The 18,828-nt window shown below is 40.5% G+C and overlaps 5 protein-coding genes across 6 annotated transcripts in view; all 5 read left to right on the top strand.

Annotated features, from left to right (window-relative positions):
- The window catches only part of LOC137596540 (rho guanine nucleotide exchange factor TIAM1-like), a 38,525-nt gene extending 32,905 nt beyond the window's left edge, over window positions 1-5,620 (top strand). For both annotated transcript variants that reach the window (XM_068317178.1, XM_068317179.1), the window contains exons 17-27: window positions 868-936; window positions 1,261-1,386; window positions 1,472-1,580; window positions 2,199-2,378; window positions 2,456-2,574; window positions 2,662-2,770; window positions 2,882-2,940; window positions 3,047-3,152; window positions 3,279-3,366; window positions 3,488-3,660; window positions 3,984-5,620. In XM_068317178.1, the coding sequence (XP_068173279.1) occupies window positions 868-936; window positions 1,261-1,386; window positions 1,472-1,580; window positions 2,199-2,378; window positions 2,456-2,574; window positions 2,662-2,770; window positions 2,882-2,940; window positions 3,047-3,152; window positions 3,279-3,366; window positions 3,488-3,660; window positions 3,984-4,510 (1,665 nt within the window). In that variant the 3' untranslated portion in view covers window positions 4,511-5,620. The remainder of the gene's footprint in view (window positions 1-867; window positions 937-1,260; window positions 1,387-1,471; window positions 1,581-2,198; window positions 2,379-2,455; window positions 2,575-2,661; window positions 2,771-2,881; window positions 2,941-3,046; window positions 3,153-3,278; window positions 3,367-3,487; window positions 3,661-3,983) is intronic.
- Window positions 5,621-8,538: 2,918 nt separating this feature from the next.
- Window positions 8,539-9,626, top strand: LOC137596973 (claudin-17-like). Its single transcript, XM_068317822.1, has one exon. The coding sequence runs from the start codon at window positions 8,637-8,639 to the stop codon at window positions 9,324-9,326; it is 690 nt and encodes a 229-aa protein (XP_068173923.1). The 5' UTR covers window positions 8,539-8,636; the 3' UTR covers window positions 9,327-9,626.
- Window positions 9,627-10,581: 955 nt separating this feature from the next.
- On the top strand, window positions 10,582-11,979 carry cldn8.2 (claudin 8.2). Its single transcript, XM_068317450.1, has one exon. The coding sequence runs from the start codon at window positions 10,628-10,630 to the stop codon at window positions 11,498-11,500; it is 873 nt and encodes a 290-aa protein (XP_068173551.1). The 5' UTR covers window positions 10,582-10,627; the 3' UTR covers window positions 11,501-11,979.
- A 798-nt stretch (window positions 11,980-12,777) lies between these two features.
- Window positions 12,778-14,522, top strand: cldn8.1 (claudin 8.1). Its single transcript, XM_068317333.1, has one exon. The coding sequence runs from the start codon at window positions 13,002-13,004 to the stop codon at window positions 13,779-13,781; it is 780 nt and encodes a 259-aa protein (XP_068173434.1). The 5' UTR covers window positions 12,778-13,001; the 3' UTR covers window positions 13,782-14,522.
- Window positions 14,523-16,338: 1,816 nt separating this feature from the next.
- Window positions 16,339-18,079, top strand: LOC137596935 (claudin-8-like). Its single transcript, XM_068317765.1, has one exon. The coding sequence runs from the start codon at window positions 16,462-16,464 to the stop codon at window positions 17,545-17,547; it is 1,086 nt and encodes a 361-aa protein (XP_068173866.1). The 5' UTR covers window positions 16,339-16,461; the 3' UTR covers window positions 17,548-18,079.
- Window positions 18,080-18,828: the final 749 nt, after the last annotated feature.

Genomic DNA, 18,828 nt, shown 5'->3' with positions numbered 1-18,828 from the left:
TTATCCCTGACTCTCGGGAGGTATAAGGAGTGCACAGCTGTGCTCTTGCCTGGATATTACCTAATTTTTTTTTCCTGGCCAGTATAAATGTGTTTCAGTGCGATAACCTGGATAAAGAGGATTTACACTAGGATTGTTAAAAATGTCTTAACATGTTCTCATTTCAGGGGCTGGGGATATACTGTACATACGCGTGTTTTATACAAATCATATTATGCACAATAAACAGTGTGTTGTAGAACAGATGGGAAGGCTTTGAATTTGGAGAAGTTGGACTGTTTTCCTAGTTACCCAAAATCAAATGAACGTGGCTTTTGTGTGTGGCGTATGCACGGGTTGGATTTGTTTTAAGTGCTTTTGAAATATAATGCAGGTATGTACAAAATGAAAGACGTAATTCAGTGGCTAGTCAACTTTGTTTGGTTTCATTTTGTGATTGCTGCTTACGTTTTAAAAATTTGTTCTGATTAAAAGTTGTTGTTTTTTGTCTATTCCATGTCAATCTTTTGAACATTTTATCGGCTTGAGACCAACATTTCAATAAATGACGCTGTTTGACTTTATATTGGGTTGACAGTAATAAAATGGGAAATGTAGTGCAATGTTTTGTTCAGCCAGCCTTATTTGGAGAAATTGAATGATATATTTACCAGATCTTTACAATAATACTACTTAATTTCATTCGTATGTTTATCTATGCCTTCCATTACATAAAAAAGGAGTCCCTTTTCTCTTAAATCTCAGATTGATTTTCACCCATTTTGATCGTTGTTTGGGTTTAATATTCCTTACAACCTATGTAAACCTCTGTGCTTTCATGTCTGTTTTTCAACGTTGAATCAAACATAATGCACACTTCTCTTCCAGGATCTCAATTGCCTCATCGGGAGATATTTAACACCGCTGCAGAAAGAGACCTTCCTCACTCAGGATGAGGTATGTCAAATGAGCCTGTGAAAGGTAGCTGGCTTTTTAAAATGCCAAAACTGTTCAAATGTTCTAAGAAAAGTGGGTTATATAATCATGTGAAGAGTTGCTGTTCACAAGGACAAGAGGGATGGATGTGAAGGGAGAGAGAGAGGGGGAGGGGGGGTTGGCAAATAACAGTGATGTTTTGCAAGCACTTGCAATTTTATTACTTTTTTGAAGATCTACAATGAAAGCAGGGGACTCATAATGGATACAAACAAAAATGAAATACCGTAGAATATTATAAATGGAGTACAGAGAAATTATGTTCATTTGGCTCATCTCCCCTAGCTGGATGTGTTGTTTGGGAACTTGCCGGAAATGGTGGAGTTCCAGGTGGAATTTCTCAAAACTCTGGAAGATGGAACCAGACTGGTTCCAGATCTGGAGAAGCTGGAGAGAGTGGATCAGTTCAAGGTTTGCCATCTCTTTGTGGAATGTATCCCAAAAATATACATGTTTAAAATCACTAGTTGGGTAACTTCTCATACCTTCCCCACAGAAAATCCTCTTCTCTCTGGGAGGCTCTTTCCTGTACTATGCAGATCGCTTTAAACTCTACAGTGCTTTCTGCGCCAGCCACACCAAAGTCCCTAAGGTTCTCGTAAAGGGTGAGTAAAAGTACTCTTGGGTTGACATTCCTTCTCGGCTCAAAGATGAGGACATATTTATCCATCAACCATCTGTCTTATTGTGCAGAGCTCCATAAATCTGCTTGCCAAGTTGTCAGCCAGACAGTTGTCCATTTGACCTCTGCATACTTTTAAGTTGGTGGCTCCCAAGGCTGAAAAGTCTTGCAACAGATATAATAAGCAGCGTTGAACAACCTTACCTCTCTTTAGTACACCCACTCCATTTAACACTGAGTGGATCTGCTTCTTTTTTACACTCAGTGCCTTGACTACTAGAGTTTGATATTGTTATTTGGATAAAATCGTTTTTAATATACTTAACAGCCATTGCTTGGATAAAATGACTCATCATCGAGCAATTCTTTTTGACCTTGCTACAGCTAGTTTTTAATGTAGGACAGGCTAACCCATTAAATAGGTGTATATTTGTATATTGATGTAAAAAAAACCGTTGAACCAAACAGCAGACCATAACTGAAAGGACTTTTGTTAAACCACTGTTGAGAAGAATCATCTGTTTGTAATGAACACACCAAAGTTCCAATGTGAAAGTGGGTGAAATATCTAGAATTTGCTCAAAGCAATTTTTTTCCCCAGCCAAAACTGATGCCAATTTCAAGGCCTTCCTGGATGAACGCAACCCCAAGCAGCAGCACTCTTCCACCCTGGAGTCGTACCTGATCAAACCCATCCAGAGGGTGCTGAAATACCCCCTCCTCCTGAAGGAGCTCTACCTGCTCACAGACTCCGACAGTGAAGAGCACTACCACCTGGATGGTAAGGACCTGTCACATGGCTGAGTGTTCTCACAAGGATTCAGTCTTATGACCTTGTGGTTCTCCTTTCTTCTGTAGTTGCCATGAAAGCCATGAACAAAGTGGCCAGCCACATCAATGAGATGCAGAAGATCCATGAGGAGTTTGGAGCGGTGTTTGATCAGCTTATCATTGAGCAGAGTGGAGAAAAGAAGGAGGTAGGTGAGATAAAAGTGGTTCTGCTCTCTTCTACTTTTTAAAGTGTACGTTGTTGTGATCATTGGTGTTCTGTTGCTTTTTTCCAGGTTGCTGATTTGTCCATGGGCGACCTACTCCTCCACACCAGTGTGACCTGGATCAATCCCCCTGCCTCTTTGGGGAAATGGAAGAAAGAGCCCCAGATGGCAACATTTGGTACTTCATGGGTTTCATTTTTATAACATAATAGCATAAATAACATTTATATATAACATAAACAAGCATTCGTGATAACCGAGTAAACTTTTTTCCCTATTGTTTTTTTAGTGTTCAAAACAGCAGTGGTCTTTATATGCAGAGATGGATCCAAGCAGAAAAAGAAAATGGTGTGCTTTCAAGGAAGGAAGATCATATTCTGCCATTGTATACTACGAGGTGCACCATATGAGGAAAATAATGTTTTTAAAATTTTCATTGTTTGAACGATTGTAGGGTGGCTCCCATCGGGCCTCTATGTCTTCAGACGAAAAAGACCCCTTCCGATTCCGTCACATGATCCCAACTGATGCCCTTCAAGTCAGGTCTTTGAACAATGCAGGTACATTATTAAGTGAATCTTCTGCTGTATTGAAATACTTCTTCTTCTTTTTTTTTGTTCTAAATTAGTTCACTACCGGGGTACTCTGTGCATAAGAACATCTGATGTTAATTTTTTTTTTTTCAGATGGGGAGGGCTCAGCTGTTTGCGAGATAGTCCACATAAAATCTGAGTCAGAGGGAAGGCCAGAGAGGACATTTCAGCTGTGCTGTAGGTGAGTATCTCTTCTAATAGAGGTTGAATCCCACTGCAGATAGGAGCCTTCACTGATACGGTCCTGTCTACTGTTATCTACGAACTGACAATCTGAAGACATGTCCTTCTGTCACCCTCAGCTCTCCAGAGAGCAGAAAGGATTTTCTGAAGACAGTCCATTCCATCTTGAGGGAAAAGCACCGCCGGCAGCTTCTAAAAACAGAGAGTTTACCACTCAACCAGCAGTATGTGCCCTTTGGAGGAAAGCGCCTTTGTGCCCTGAAGGGAGCTCGCCCTGCCATAAATAGAGCAGGTAACTGCTGGTCTTTGGCTGCATTCAACCAATAGCATCAAGTGAACCAATTCTGGCTTTGTTCCTTTTTTCCTTATAGTGTCCTATAGGGTCGTCTTGGTAAAATAATTATGAATTCAAGTTTTTTTTTCCCCGATTATCCCTGCAAATTTAATATGTAGACAATAGCTAGAATTATTTTGAATCTTTCAGAAAATTCTGGTAGTTCTTTCCATTTTATTCAACTAGTCCTATGTTACTGAAAACAAAAGAAATGCTGTGAATATGTTAACGCCACCATCATTATCATCGTTGAATTTGTTTTTGTGATCCGTTTTGTGCAGCATCTGCCCCCACCAGGACTCTAGGCAGAAGGAAGCTGGTACGCAACCGTTTCACTATCGACACAGACATTGTTTTTGATGGCGAACCTGAGCAGGACCTCGCTTCACCACAGAAGGCTGGCATAATTCGGCTGCAGCAGGACGATGAACCAGAGCAGGAGCAACAGTCTGACCTAGCAGGTGACACCGATCGCTGGGTGGAAGAGCAATTTGACCTCGAAGAATATGAGGACCAAGAAGAGGTGAAAGAAACTGACATCCTTAGTGATGATGATGACTTCTGCCGGACACCCAGACTGCTGTCCACTGACCTGGAATCTCCCATCATGGCTTTGTCCTTGGCAAGTGAGGAAGGAGAAGAGAGCAAGAACCTCCAGTCCCCATCGGCTAGTGAGACATCTGATGACGTGAAGTGGTCCAGCACTGACAAGCAGAGCATCGTGACTGATGACAATGTGGAGCAAATGGACAAGGAGATCTGGTTACGGAGAAAGCAATCTGTTTCATTCCCAGACTGTGGCACATAAATGTTGAATAAGACAGCCAGACAGCGAGTGACAAACAGCGTCACGTGGGCTCCATAAGAATAAGTCATCCGTCTTCACAAACAATGCATGGGCATTGATGTACTGTATATCACATAACTAGTAGGAGATGTATTTTTTCTTACCTTAAGTTTTTGCCAAATGATTTATGTGCAGGTAAGACAATTAGTGGAGCAATACAGGAATTTAAAGTGCATTTAAATCTTGAATTGAATGCTGTCACACAAGTATGTACACTTTGAGAGATGAAGTAATGGTACAATCATGAAATCTAATCAATTGCTTACGATTGGCATGGTTTGCACATCTGGGCATAATTCTATTGCCCTGCCTGCTGTTGCCAAATTTGGACATTGCAAGAATATAAATATTTGTTTTGTTTGTGTGACTCAGAGATGATATTTTAAGTAGTTAAGGGCTGTGTATATTTTGTCCTTAAAGAAATAGAATAAATAATTGCAGAGGTCTTGTCTTGCATAGTTTACTGTACTGTACATTTTCATATGAATATACACACTGACATGTTTTCAGATTTCCTGGTTATACATTGTAAGGTTCATTCTTGTTTTACAACTTGGAGAAATCTTTTACCTTGGAAAAACTTTTTCCAAGGAAAGTTTTTTTGAACTTAACATAATCCTGTTTTACTTGAATTTGCTGTTTAATGTTGTTGTTGTTTTTTTACTGTGATATGATTTTCTTGTGTTTTACTTTTTTCCTCTGTATTGCCATTTACAAAATGTTGGATGCTAAATTTCAGTCTTCACTTGTGTGCACACTCTTATGTTTTAGAGAATTTGCATATCATCTATTTTAAAAGTTATTGTGTTTAAAGAACATGTTCACTAGTGATGGATTACAAAGCAATGTTTTTATTTATTCTTAATGTAAATTAATTTGCAAAAACATAGTTCATCATTTTCACGGAGAGTCCAAATGTGCTCAAGCAATCAAGAGAAAAGATTTGCAGTATGACAGAAATGAACGACATCATGCTTATAAACAGTTCATTGTGCTATTAAGACTGCATTTTTATTACAATACTGTACTGTGTACATAGAAGATGTATTGATATCATAATAAAGTTATTTCCTACTTATTCAAATCACGCCTCTGTAGTGATTGGTTATTATTGGTTTTATTCAGCTTACATTGTGCTCGTTGAAGATCACTGCCAAAAGAAATTTTAATGGGTGGGTAAAAAAATGCATGATCAGTCAGTTTAACACAACTCCCTGCCTCAAGGCAGACCACAAAGATGGATTGCAATTAAATATAAAATCAAAATAACAAAAGCAAACAAAACAAAAAAATCGAACTTAGTGAAAGGATTTGAAAAGGAACATCTGGTATCAAATTGCTGTCTACCTGCATTCTTTCTAATGACCAGGAGGGGGCTTCAGTAGTTTCAGAAGAATACAAAGCTGGAGATACTTTTTGTCCTTGTCTTCAACAAATCACAACCAAAATGTTACCTTAAGTTCTCAAATGCAACCAGTAGCATTGGTTGTAACTCAAAACTCCTCACAATACCAGTCCACAAACGGCAGCTAACATCACAGTGGCTGAATCTGCTCCATTTTTATACTTTTATATTGTCCATGAAAACACCCAAAAAGTTCAAAAACTGAAATTAACTATTTTCCTCAGAAGAAGAAGCCTAAAGACATAAACATTTTGAAAATTCACATTTTTCAATATCAAAATAGATTAACTAAACTACTATGAGCGGCAGTAGCTGAGTCCACTAAGACTGGGGACGGGAGGGTCAGGTTCAAGGCCCGTGTAGACCAAAAAACATTTGGAGTGTGAGCTGACAGTAGGTGTCAGTTCACTTCCTAAGCACTGCTGAGGTACCCTTGAGCAAGGCACCGTCCCCTTACAAGCTGCTCAATTGGGGCGCACCAAGAAATAGCTGCCAGTCACTCTGCCTCCCACTGTGTATAAATTGCATGCTTACAGGTGTGTGTGTGTGTGTGTGTGTGTGTGTGTGTGTGTGTGTGTGTGTGTGTGTGTGTGTGTGTGTGTTTATTTCAGGGGCCTGTACACACATGCAGGTTTAAATATATAGTAAGAGTGAAAAGACAATTTCTCCAAGGGGATTAATAAAGTGTATATTTTCTTCTTCTTCTATGTAAAGAATAGTATTTTTATTAATGGAAGGTAATGAAAATAATCTGAGATGTCCTGAAATATTACAGCCTTTCTGTTTTGGTAATAATGTGGCCTTTCTGAGAAGACTTAATCAAACCTTTGCACTTATTTGCTGAGTCAAGTATACATCCTCATACAGTAATGCAGCCGTTGTTGGCTTTCATCCCTGTTTGGGCAAAGACAGTTTTCATCACGTATACAAAGCTGAACACACAACATAGTAATCAATGTTTCCCCTATATTTTTTTAAAAATTTCTGTCTGAGCTGTGTGGACATCCAGACCTGTTTCCTTTTACCAATAGCTCCGTTATCACACTTGTCAATCTCCACCCAAAATACAAGCTTTGGCACTCCCTCAAATTAGAGGAAAAAACACTACAGTCTGTATTGTCTGCAGCAGTGGTATCTGCTGGAAGGCTGCTAGGATAAGACAGGCATACTTTGCAAATGCCCTTGGTTCGAAGGATGAAAGAGGAGGCGAACCTTTGTTCTTCGAGATAAAATAGCACAACTGGAAGAATATGGAAGAAATCTATATGTTGATTTTATAAAATGATGATTGAAGATTGAGAATGGAATAAGTAGTACATTATTGTACAGTAGATGGCATACCTAGTCTAAAGTTAATGTTCATCATTGTTTGCATCAATACTCGCTCAAACATTACTGTGTACTTTCGTGTATTCAGCATGACTCATGTTGTTTTTATAACGATAACTAAAACTTTAATAACACCAGCTCTAAGTTCAAATGGCATTTTCTATTATTTGAGTTCACATTTACAGGGTTTCTCAGTATATAGTAAACTGTCAACATTTGGATAATAAAGGTAGTATCATTCAACAAACCTGTTCAACAGGATTTCCAGTTTCTGTTCCTGCTTCATGACATCTCCTGTTACACGTCTCCTCCTTCCTGTCCCGTCACTCCTACTTCTCCGTAACAGCATGACCAGGTGTTGGTCATACCTTTCCTATGAACAAAGAGTGTTTCATTGTGCACTCTCAAATCCCCCGTTGGTTTGACCATGTTCTAGTTTGCAATCATACTACTGTATCTATTCAGTCACACTTAATGTAGGAGTGCCATTTTGTTGTTTTTAGGTAAGGGATGTCCGTCCAAAATTTTGGTTTTATGGGCTTACAATATAATGATTAAAAGTACATCATGATAATAATTGCTGAAATATTTGGGTTGGGTTTTGTTTGTTGTCTAAAATGTAACCATCATCCAGTGAAAAAGAAATACTAATTTTATAAAACTACTAAACACAATATGATGACACAAGCATAAAAACAGATTGATTCTTTCCCGACAGTCTGTCAGACAGTCAATCGGTTCTTAGTCCTATAAATAAGGAGAGCTAAATGAGCCTCATACTGAAAATATAAACAAGTCCGCACATCAAAATATTTCTTTGAAGAAACACAGCAATCAAAAAGGTAGAATGATGAATTTGTCAGGAGCTATAAGTTTGCTAAGCAGATGTGATAAAAAGCTTTTTATGACAAAGTTTTGTGAGGACATTCAGATACCATCTATGTGTGGGTGTGTGGCCAAAACAATGTTTGTAATGCCACAAAACATTTTTTGCTGTGTCTTTGCTGTATTATTATATAACTGATGTCTTGGGTTTGATCACATGTTCGCTGTACAATCACTGAAAGTGATCTTGGCAGCTTTGCACATGACAGAACAGTCATATTTCATGAGCCAGTGACTTCTTCATGCATGGTTAGAAGTTATTAATGTGCAGCACTTGACATGATAAATTCTTTTTTTGTTTATTCTGTTCTTGAGCAACCCATGAACATAAAGTTGGGTGTAAACCAGTAGGATGGCATTTCAGGCACGGTTGTACTATTGCAGCTTTCCAGCCACTTAAACTGGATTGGTTGGGCAGTCTTTGTATTACATGCTGAAGTGAGATGAGACTGAACTTCTCTCTGAGCCATGAAAGCAAAGGTGGACATTTTAGCCCTGGTCCTGGGCTTCGTTGGCCTGTTTGGGACCATACTCGTCACTGCTCTGCCAATGTGGAGAGTCTCTGCCTTCATTGGTGCCAATCTCATTGTGATGGAGGAACTCTGGGAGGGCTTGTGGATGAATTGCTACAGACAGGCTGACATCAGGATGCAGTGCAAGGTATATGACTCGTTGCTGATCCTTCCACCAGAGTTGCAGGCATCCAGGGGTCTCATGTGTGCCTCCATAATCCTGGTTGCCATCGCTCTGTTCGTAACAGGATGTGGGATCAAGAAAAGCAACTGTTGTGGCGACAATATGAGGAGCAAGAACATCACACTGGCCTTGGCGGGAAGTTTGTATCTGCTTTCCTGCTTGATCACACTCATACCAGTCAGCTGGGTGGGCCACACTGTCATCAGGAACTTCTACAATCCAGTGATAGACGATTCTCAGAAACGAGAGCTGGGGGAAGCTCTCTTCATTGGCTGGGCAACGTCTGGCATTCTGCTAATCAATGGGATAATCCTTCTATTCGTCTATAGCAAACGTACATCAAAGGAGGAAGAGTACTACACCGATGCCTACATAGTGGCAGCGAGGGACACAAAAAAAGAGGAGAGCATGCACTTGGAAAGTGCACCCTCCAGCACTCATATGCACCATGAATATGTGTGAAAATTTGAACGGTGCTGTTTGAAATGAAGGCTTGCATTGCCATTATCTGTCTTGTCTTCTCAAATGTTTCACAACTGCATTAAAATATCTAATAATATTGACAGACAACTATACTGGGATCTGCTTATTTGCATATCGAAATAAATCCGTTGTTATTTGATAGTAACGTGAATTTTATCGGGCTCTCATGTGACTCAAAAGTTTAAAAGATTTTCTGAATTTTCAAGGACATTTCTGCCTGATGAACTGCATTTTTTATTTTGTAATATCTCATGGCCTAGTCATTATAGCAACCTGTTCAACAAGTCAATAAAGATTTGCTTGTATGTGTGTTTGGGTCATTGCCTTTTTTTCCAAAGATACCATTTATTTCCCACAAAAATACGTAAAGAGATTTATCACAACACAAGCAACACCCTGGATACCTCTCACTTCTATTGTTCAGTCATTTTTCATGCACCAAAAAAATTTACATAATAAAAAAAAACACAATAGTATAAATATAGTTAGTCCATTCGCCAAAGAAGTTGTGCAGCATGTGTCTGTGACGCAGTGACAACTGCTGGCAAATAGGCAATGCTGAGGTAGTACGAAACCAATCCTACTCAAGTTTCTGTCGATAACACCTTTTCATCATCTCTGTTTACATATGAAGGAGGAAGCGGCTGGGAGGGATCGTCTTATAAGCCTTCAGTTTCACAAAAACCACAAGTTTATCAGAGATCACAACCTAGATAAATGTACCTACATAAAATAATAAAATAAGGACACAATGTTGTTTTATTTTGTCATATAAGATATGATACATTTTGCACTAATTGCTTTCACAGATATTTAATTAAGGGATTTTAGATCTGAATTCAACCACCAATGGAAATATTTTTGTTTTTCATAAGTGGATATATATTATAAATAGGTTTTACTGACTAAGAAATGTTCCCAAAGTAACAACATCCATTGAGGTGTGTAGTAAAGAAAGAGTAAAAACAACCTTAGAGAGGAAGTAGACATTGATCAAATGTGACTTTGCCCTGTAATTTAATTTGTTTTGGATGAATGGTCCTAATCAGTGTTGATTGTGAGAAGTGGCCATTGTATTGTTATTCAAAACAGGAAGTGCTCTTTGGCCTGTCTCCATTTATCTGGCAGCTAAGTAGCTCAACCAGTAAGGCTGCATTGCATCATTAGCATTTTTTTGTGGGTGTATAAGTTCCTTGACTTGCTTTTCCACTCGGATTTATTTCTAACACTGTGAGAGTGCAGTCAGAGGTCTACCCTCATCTGATTGTGTTATAGTCAGAATGGCGTCCTACGCCACTGCTTACAGCGGCTACAGCAAACCTCCTCAATCTTACGTAGGATCATACTACGATGAGAAGCAAGCCAAGGCCTATTCAGATTATCAAGACTCTATCTATGAGGAAAAACAGAGACTTGAGAAAAAGAAACGCCGGGATGCCATTTGTTGCGAAGTAGTTGCCATCATCATTGGTTTTATTGGGCTAATTGGAGTGGCAGCTGTGACGGGCCTGCCGATGTGGAGGGTCACAGCCTTCATCGAGGAGAACATAATTGTGATGGAAACTCGTTGGGAAGGATTGTGGATGAACTGCTACAGACAAGCCAACATCAGGATGCAGTGTAAAGTGTACGATTCTCTGCTGTTCCTGCCTCCGGACCTCCAGGCTGCCAGGGGTCTGATGTGCAGCTCCGTGGCCCTGACCTGCTTCGCTCTCATTGTTTCAGCAGTTGGGATGAAGTGTACCAAGGTGGTGGACCATCGGGCTCGCACCAAGCACATCGTTCTTGTGGCTGGAGGTTGTCTGTTTCTCTTGGCCTGTATTACCACACTAATCCCAGTGTCTTGGACTGGCCATGTCATCATCAGAGATTTCTACAACCCCTTGCTGATTGATGCCCAGCGAAGGGAACTTGGGGAGGCTCTTTACATCGGTTGGGTGACCTCAGCTTTGCTTTTTACAGCCGGAGTGATCCTGCTCTGCCGTCACGCTCCCCACACCCAAGAGCCAGATGAGCAGATTGTCTACAACCCAGGGGGAAACATCTACCAACCCGCATACCAACCATATACGTACCAGCCGGCATATTCCTACCAGCCTCCGTACTCTGCACCCCCACCGGGATCGATAGTTTACACACCAAGTCAATACTAGAGGGAGACATCAAGACACAAAATTGGAGAACTCTTTTGACTACAAGCTGTCCCTGGAAATGGCTGACTATTTCATAACATTCTCAAAAAGGCTAAGAATTTTGCAGAGTTTAAGATTTATTATGGAACTGTTTATGTTTTGGTTATGAAGACTGTTACAGTGAGGTTTTGTTGTTTTTGTTTATTTCTATATGTTAAATTCAGACTAAATGATACTAGTCATTTCTAGAGTAATTTAAATGCGTAAAAATATTGTAGTTAAAGGTTGATGTTATTGTCTTTACAGTCTCTGCTGACAAGTCCTTTGAGAACAACTCATGCACTAAGCCTTTTCTGAGTAATATACCTCCAAATAATTTGTGTTGAATGTTGAGGATTTCTTGTAAATGTGTATACGTTTTCAGACTGTTCTTCATAATTGTAAGGTCAATTTTGGTTTACAATAAAGGGAAGATTGAGGAAAAGATTATTGGGGTATTTTTGCCTGATCACTCCAACAGTAAATGTCTAAATGTTCTTGTTGAAACCCCCACGTAGAACTATGTTGTTGAGTTACGCAGCAGCCATTGTTAACAGCGGTAATGTGCCCAAACAGGTAAAACCAGCTCACATAGATCCACCCACAACACAACGCTGTCAGGAGATTTCATCTAAACAAAGCCAGAGCCACAGACAGCCATTTTCTTCCTCACCAAGGAAAGAGAACACAACACTGTCAATGACACACAGGTGAACAAGCTATCCTGCAACACACACACACACACACACACACACACACACACACACACACACACACACACACACACACACACACACACACACACACACACACACACACACACACACACACACACACACACACACACACACACACACACACACACACACACACACACACACACACACACACACACACACACAAACAGAAACAAGATGGTGTAGTATAAATCCTGTTTTCTCCTTTTGTCCGTATCTCGTGCAATGTTCTGTTAGCAACACCTACAACACAAGCTGAGTTTAAACACTCAGCTAAACCCCAGAAATGATTAATGTTTTATGAAATGTGAAGCCATATTTAGAAACTCGTTAACCATTTTTCTTTTTAGTATTGTCAAGGTTACGCTGCTAAACTTTAAAAGCGGCTCCTTCTTACTTTGTAAGTTTTTTTTTTTAAATAGAAGGAAAGAAAATACTTGCACGATGAGAAAATGTAAATTGAGACTTCTGAATAAACAAAGTGGCAGCTTGCAACAGCTCCTGTGGTAGGTGTGCAAAAGAACAGCCTGGGGGACTGTTTCCTGGCAACAGGTCACAATTCCCACCCCTCCTTGGTGTCCTGTCCACAGGGAGGAGGCACAGTAGGTGAACATCAGTCTGCTCCACCTCTTCCCCTAGGATGTAAATCCACCCAAGAAAAAGAGAATCCACAGCTTCCTATTATAGTCACACTGTATTTGGACAACCCTCCACGTATGAGCTGGGAGGAATAAGCGGACGACAGAATGGCCAATGCAGCACTGGAGATGGTGGCTCTCATAGTGACAATAATTGGACTGATTGGGACCGCAGCAAGTACCGGTATGCCGATGTGGAGAGTCACAGCCTTCATTGGGGAGAACATCATTGTGTTTGAGACCCGCTACGAGGGCCTGTGGATGAACTGCTTCCGGCAGGCCGACATCAGAATGCAGTGTAAGGTGTATGACTCTCTGCTGGCCCTGCCCCCTGACCTACAGGCGGCACGGGGGCTCATGTGCTGCGCTCTGGCCCTGGGTGGTCTCGGTCTGCTGATCAGTTTGGTGGGGCTGCAGTGCACGTCATGTATCCGGAACAACGACCGGGCTAAGCGACTGGTCCTCATCATTGCAGGAAGCATGATCATAATGGCCTGCATTGCCGTTCTTATCCCTGTGTCCTGGACGGGTCACGTCATCATAAGAGACTTCTACAACCCCCTGCTCATCGATGCCCAGCGTAGGGAGCTGGGAGAGGCTCTGTACATCGGCTGGGTCGCATCTGCTTTCTTCTTTGTCGGGGGATGCTTGTTTATTTGTTGCAATCTGCAGTCTGAAGAAAAAGTTTATGAACGGTATTTATACTCGAGGAACTCAGACTACACATCCTATCCTCCACAATCCCTCCAACCTTTACAGCCTCAGCCTCTGGTGTTTATCCCCCAACCCCAACCTGTGGCACAGCCAGTGCTGTCAAGACACCCTTCAGTCAACAACAGCTATTACTCCAGACAGCCCTCTGTACGCAGTGGGGTGGCTTATCGCTAAACTCTAAACCTGATCAAGGTAATGATGATCACTCTCATGGTCTATGAAAGGAAATACCCTGTTAATGTGGGGTTTGCTTGGAATTTATGATAGTTTTCAATTGTCAAAACTGATTTTCAGCTGTATAAAAAAAGAACACATTTCAAGAATTTAAAATTACTGTAGATAGAAAATACAATGAATTCAAATGAATGTCCCATTTTATTCACTGTTTTTATATATTATTTAAAGAATCATAATTATAACCTTGTTTGTGTAAGGAAATGCTTAATTGTCATACCTTTTAAGTGTGTTGTGTAATAGAATTTTACACCAACATTCTTTGGTGTATTGCGTTCACTTTTTTATTTGCATGCTGTTTACTGGTAAACATGGCATTTGTGTGTTTGTGTTCATTGTCCTTGACCCACATGACTGAGAAGTTAATAATGAAAATATACGTTCTTTCTGACTTCAAGTTGTGTGTGAGCTTTATATTGAAATACATGCCCACACCATATCATCAAAGCTACAGCTATGAAAAATGTTATGTCTGTTCAGCACACAACCATCAGTTTCTGTGCAGCACAGACTTTAAATGTTTCTATTTACTGTTTTATTTTCTGAACAGATCCAATTTGTTTAAACAGTATTAGATGCAGGATCCACAAAAGCAAAAGGAAGATGGGGATTTCAGGAAGAGACTGTTGTCCTTACAAAATGGCATACTCTACTTATTTTGTGAGACTGAAATAAAAATGTGTGTCTAAAGCTCGGAACATTCTCTGTGAGTCTGTTTGAACTGAAAATAACTGAGTGAGTCTTGGTGCCCTGGAGCTCATGGAAACTGGAACTAAGCAAACAGCCATATAAGCATGAGATTCAGGTTTAGGACTGCTTGTTAAAGGTGTGGAAACTTAAGTGTTTGTGAAGAAGCCAAAGATCACCTAAAAGGATGGTCACATGACCTTTTGATCAGAATTTGCAAGTCATTTGAATATAGACATAGAAAGATTTAGATCAGGACCCGTCTGATTAATTTCTGGGTGGACATCAGTTCGTTATGTCTGAGGGAACAAAACATTTCTTCAATCTTGTTCCAGTCAAATGTATGAGCTCTGTTAGCACACCTTGTTTGATTTCTAGGATAAAACCAAACTGCTGCTGATCATCTGAGCTGAACAAGGAAACACTATTCTTGACAAACGGAATGTAATCATATTTTCAAACAAAAGAAAATGTCAAAGAAAAAGTAAACATTACTTTTTGCCTTTCATTTTGAAAATGTAACGATTTAATGGCAAATGTTGGTGCAGTGGGTAGCGGTGTTGTCTCACAGCATGATGGTTCTAGGTTTGAGTCCTGTCTGTTCAGAGTTTGTATGTTCTCCCAGTGTCTGCATGGGTTTTCTCCAGGTTCTCTGGTTTCCTCTCACCTTCAAAAATATACAGTTCGTATAGATTAGACGATTCCAAATTGTCCATAGGTGTGTGTACGTGAGTGGTTGTTCATCCTTTATGTGGTTCCGTGATGCGCTGGCAAAGTGTCCGGAGTGTATCCCCACATTATGCCCGCAGTCTGCAGGGATAGACTCCAGCAAGACTGAGCTGCGAAAGTGGAGGAAGTGGTACAGAAAATGAATGAATGAATAAATGAATGAATGCTACTTACGGTGAAACAAAATGAACATACAACAGTCAAAAACTGGACTGCCTCTGCTCCTACCACCATGGACGTTATGCATGCCCCTCTGTGGTCAACACAAGTACTCCAGGAGCATGGAAATTTGGATTTTTTTTATTCCTTGTTTCCATCAAGGGGGTTATGCTTCAGATGCAGTTTGCATGTTTGTTAAAAGGATTATGTTTTTTTTTTAATTGCTATGACAATAGAAAAAAAAACATACAGATACAAGTACACTGTTCTAGTGCAGTCTATACAGGTGGGCAAGGGATTAAATATTAACTCTGTGATTAAAGCAAATTGCACATGAATAGATGAAATATGCATCACTCCATTAAGAGTTGTCCTGTCTTACAAATAAGGCATAACAGCTGATGATTTCAATAAATTGACACACAGTTACATTCTCTCTCTCTCTCTCTCTCTCTCTCTCTCTCACACACACACACACACACACACACACACACACACACACACACACACACACACACACACACACACACACACACACACACACACACACACACACAGACGTATACATGAAAATGAAAACAATAACTGATGCATCATGAGACTTATGGTGGAAGCACTTGTAGATGTTAATATGACAACAATATAGATGATAGCTGTTGGTGATGATTTATGGTCTTAGAGAGTAACAATAATCACAACATGATAAATGAACAGGTTGAGAACTGTTTGTTTTATCTCATATCTGTCCGTGTTTACTGATCGGACACACACAGGACAACATACCGCTATGGCCAGAGAAACCATAAACACAAAATAAGCTGAGGTTCTCTTACCCCCATTGCTGTGAGCCAACCAGGTGACAGCAAAGTATCCTTCCCATAACAAACCAAGGCTTACCGCATACAAACTGCATCAGATGAGAAGACTGTGGTTGCCTCGGACACATCTCCATGTTCAATTGCAAGAATTTCTTCTAAGGAATCAAATTTTGAAATGAGGTGCTAGCTTAATTTTTGGACACAACTGGATTGTCATACCTTGAAAAATGGTTCATGTTGCTTCGGAGATAGCTGCGATGTGTTTTGGCCTGATTGGCCTGATTGGGGCGGCGGCTGCTACAGGAATGCCCATGTGGAGAGTGACAGCTTTCATTGGGGCGAACATTATTGTGATGGAAACTCGCTGGGAAGGTTTATGGATGAACTGCTTCCGACAGGCCGACATCAGGATGCAGTGTAAGGTGTACGACTCCCTGCTGTTTCTGCCCCCAGACCTCCAGGCTGCCAGGGGTCTGATGTGCTGCTCACTGGCCTTATCAGGTTTGGGGCTCCTTGTGGCTCTGGCAGGAATGCAGTGCATTTCCTGTTTTCGGGGTAATGATTGGGCTAAGACCATTCTCTTGATGGTTGCTGGCGTCATGCAGTTCATGGCCTCTATTTGTGTCTTTATCCCTGTCTCGTGGACAGGCCACGTCATCATCAGGGATTTTTACAATCCTTTGCTGATTGATGCTGAAAGGAGGGAGCTGGGAGAAGCTCTCTACATTGGCTGGGTTACCGGTGCCTTCCTTTTCGCCTCAGCCCTGTTGTTTGTCTGCCGTCGTCTGCCCTCAAAGAAAGGCTCTTTCGATGTGTACCATCCAGCACACCTGCTCAGTTACAAACCAGTGACCAGCAAGCCGGCTCTGATGGGGTATCATCCTCTCTCAACCTTATCCAGCCTCCGGTCCTCTACACACCAGCCTTCACTGCAGAACAGCTCTACCGGACCTCACCTTGTGATGCCATTGCAAGCCATCCCTCAAGTCGTGACAAATAATGGCGCACAAATCAACCCTCATTTTGTCTACAACCCAGGAGCCCCTGAAAATGTGTCATTGTTGTATCACAGCATGGCTCACCCTTCCTCAGTGGGGAGTTCCAACTATACCGGAAACCTGAACGCACCAGCCAACTCCCTGTACCTCAGTAACAACTCTGTGCCGTATTCACTGACCAATGCGAGCAACCTGACTGCATCTTACCAGTCCAGTTTTCATCCGGTCCCACACACTCCTGTGTTCATAGGATATAAAAAATCAGCAATTCAACCACAATATCACAGTGGGAGCAGTGGAGGCGTCTATATATGAAGAAAATCACAAGTGAGTTTTTGTATCTGCAGAACCTTTACAAACATAAGCACTAATCTTTTTAAGTCTGTGGTAACAAGTTTTGTTCAAAGTATCTGAGTGAGATATGTTAATATCTAGTGATATACCACTACTACTTCCTTTCGGCTTTCGCCACAGCATGTCATCCTTTTCCCATTTTAGATGAACAATCATATTTGTTTTAATAATCATAAATTTTTAGTGCTGGATACCCTTCCCGCCGTAATCCTCTGCATTTATTCAGGCTGGCCTACAGTTAATGCTGGCTTGTGCGCCCGTAGGGCTGCAATGCCGGGGATTGAACCCAGGGCAGCATACATGTGTTCAGAGCATGTGTTCTACCACTGAGCTGCATCCCCAGCATCTAGTGCTACACATCTAATGTATGTTATATGTGTTATTTTAATAAGAAACATGCTCTTCTGAAAATAAATTGCATTCTATGCATTCCTATTTTTACTTATTTAAAAAAAAACAAAACTGTGTTATGCATCCAAGTTGATCAGATTGTTTTCCGTGTAAATAAAGTTGTCATTTCTCTGTTTTTATGAATATCCAGTGTGGGCTCACTTTCAAAGAATAAATAAATGAAAATAAATAAAAAAAGTGATGGAAGAGAAATCATTTGTTTGGAATACCATAACCTGTTTTGCACTTACTGATTATATTCTGTAGTTGTGTCTGTTGTCAAACTGTTGAAAATGTTTCCCCTCTCTGTCTATGTGTGCTGTTGACCTTGTTGCGTAGCAGTATAGAATAGAAGGAATAAACCAAACAAATAAATAACAGAGTTAAAATCAGTTGTGGGTGCAGTTCAGGTGCTGCTTTAATTTCTGTTGTTGCTTAGACTTCAAATCTAAATTCGTCCTGTGTTAAAGTATATAAACAACAGTGTCAGAAACTGAAGCTTTTGTATTAGACCTACTTTGAATTAATAAACAAAAGATTATGTATCTTGATTATTGCCGGGCAAACGTAACCATACGCTCGCAGTTAAAATAACACCGTTCCTTTGGACCGACATTGTCAGACCTGCTATGTTTGCATGGAGCCACAAGTACTATTATAAATTCACCACCAGATGGTGCCAATGGTCAGAAAGACCGTCCTGATCTGGAGAGAATCTTCCCGGCCATCCTCCACGTCCTAGTGGAGTCACAAAAGAGACAAGCTGGAATCGGTACATCATGCAACATAGTTGTACAACTAGCATTAATACAAATTAAAAAAAAAAAAAATCAAATAATACATTTCCAGAAT

Source organism: Antennarius striatus, chromosome 6, assembly GCF_040054535.1.
Source record: "Antennarius striatus isolate MH-2024 chromosome 6, ASM4005453v1, whole genome shotgun sequence".
Classification (NCBI taxonomy): domain Eukaryota; kingdom Metazoa; phylum Chordata; class Actinopteri; order Lophiiformes; family Antennariidae; genus Antennarius; species Antennarius striatus.
Note: the sequence above shows the minus strand (reverse complement) of the source record. Positions and strands in the feature narration are given on the sequence as shown.

Bases quoted from the DNA above. Each gene is read 5' to 3' on its own strand.
- cldn8.2 (XM_068317450.1), top strand. From the start codon at position 10,628: ATGGCGTCCTACGCCACTGCTTACAGCGGCTACAGCAAACCTCCTCAA.
- cldn8.1 (XM_068317333.1), top strand. From the start codon at position 13,002: ATGGCCAATGCAGCACTGGAGATGGTGGCTCTCATAGTGACAATAATT.
- LOC137596935 (XM_068317765.1), top strand. From the start codon at position 16,462: ATGGTTCATGTTGCTTCGGAGATAGCTGCGATGTGTTTTGGCCTGATT.
- LOC137596973 (XM_068317822.1), top strand. From the start codon at position 8,637: ATGAAAGCAAAGGTGGACATTTTAGCCCTGGTCCTGGGCTTCGTTGGC.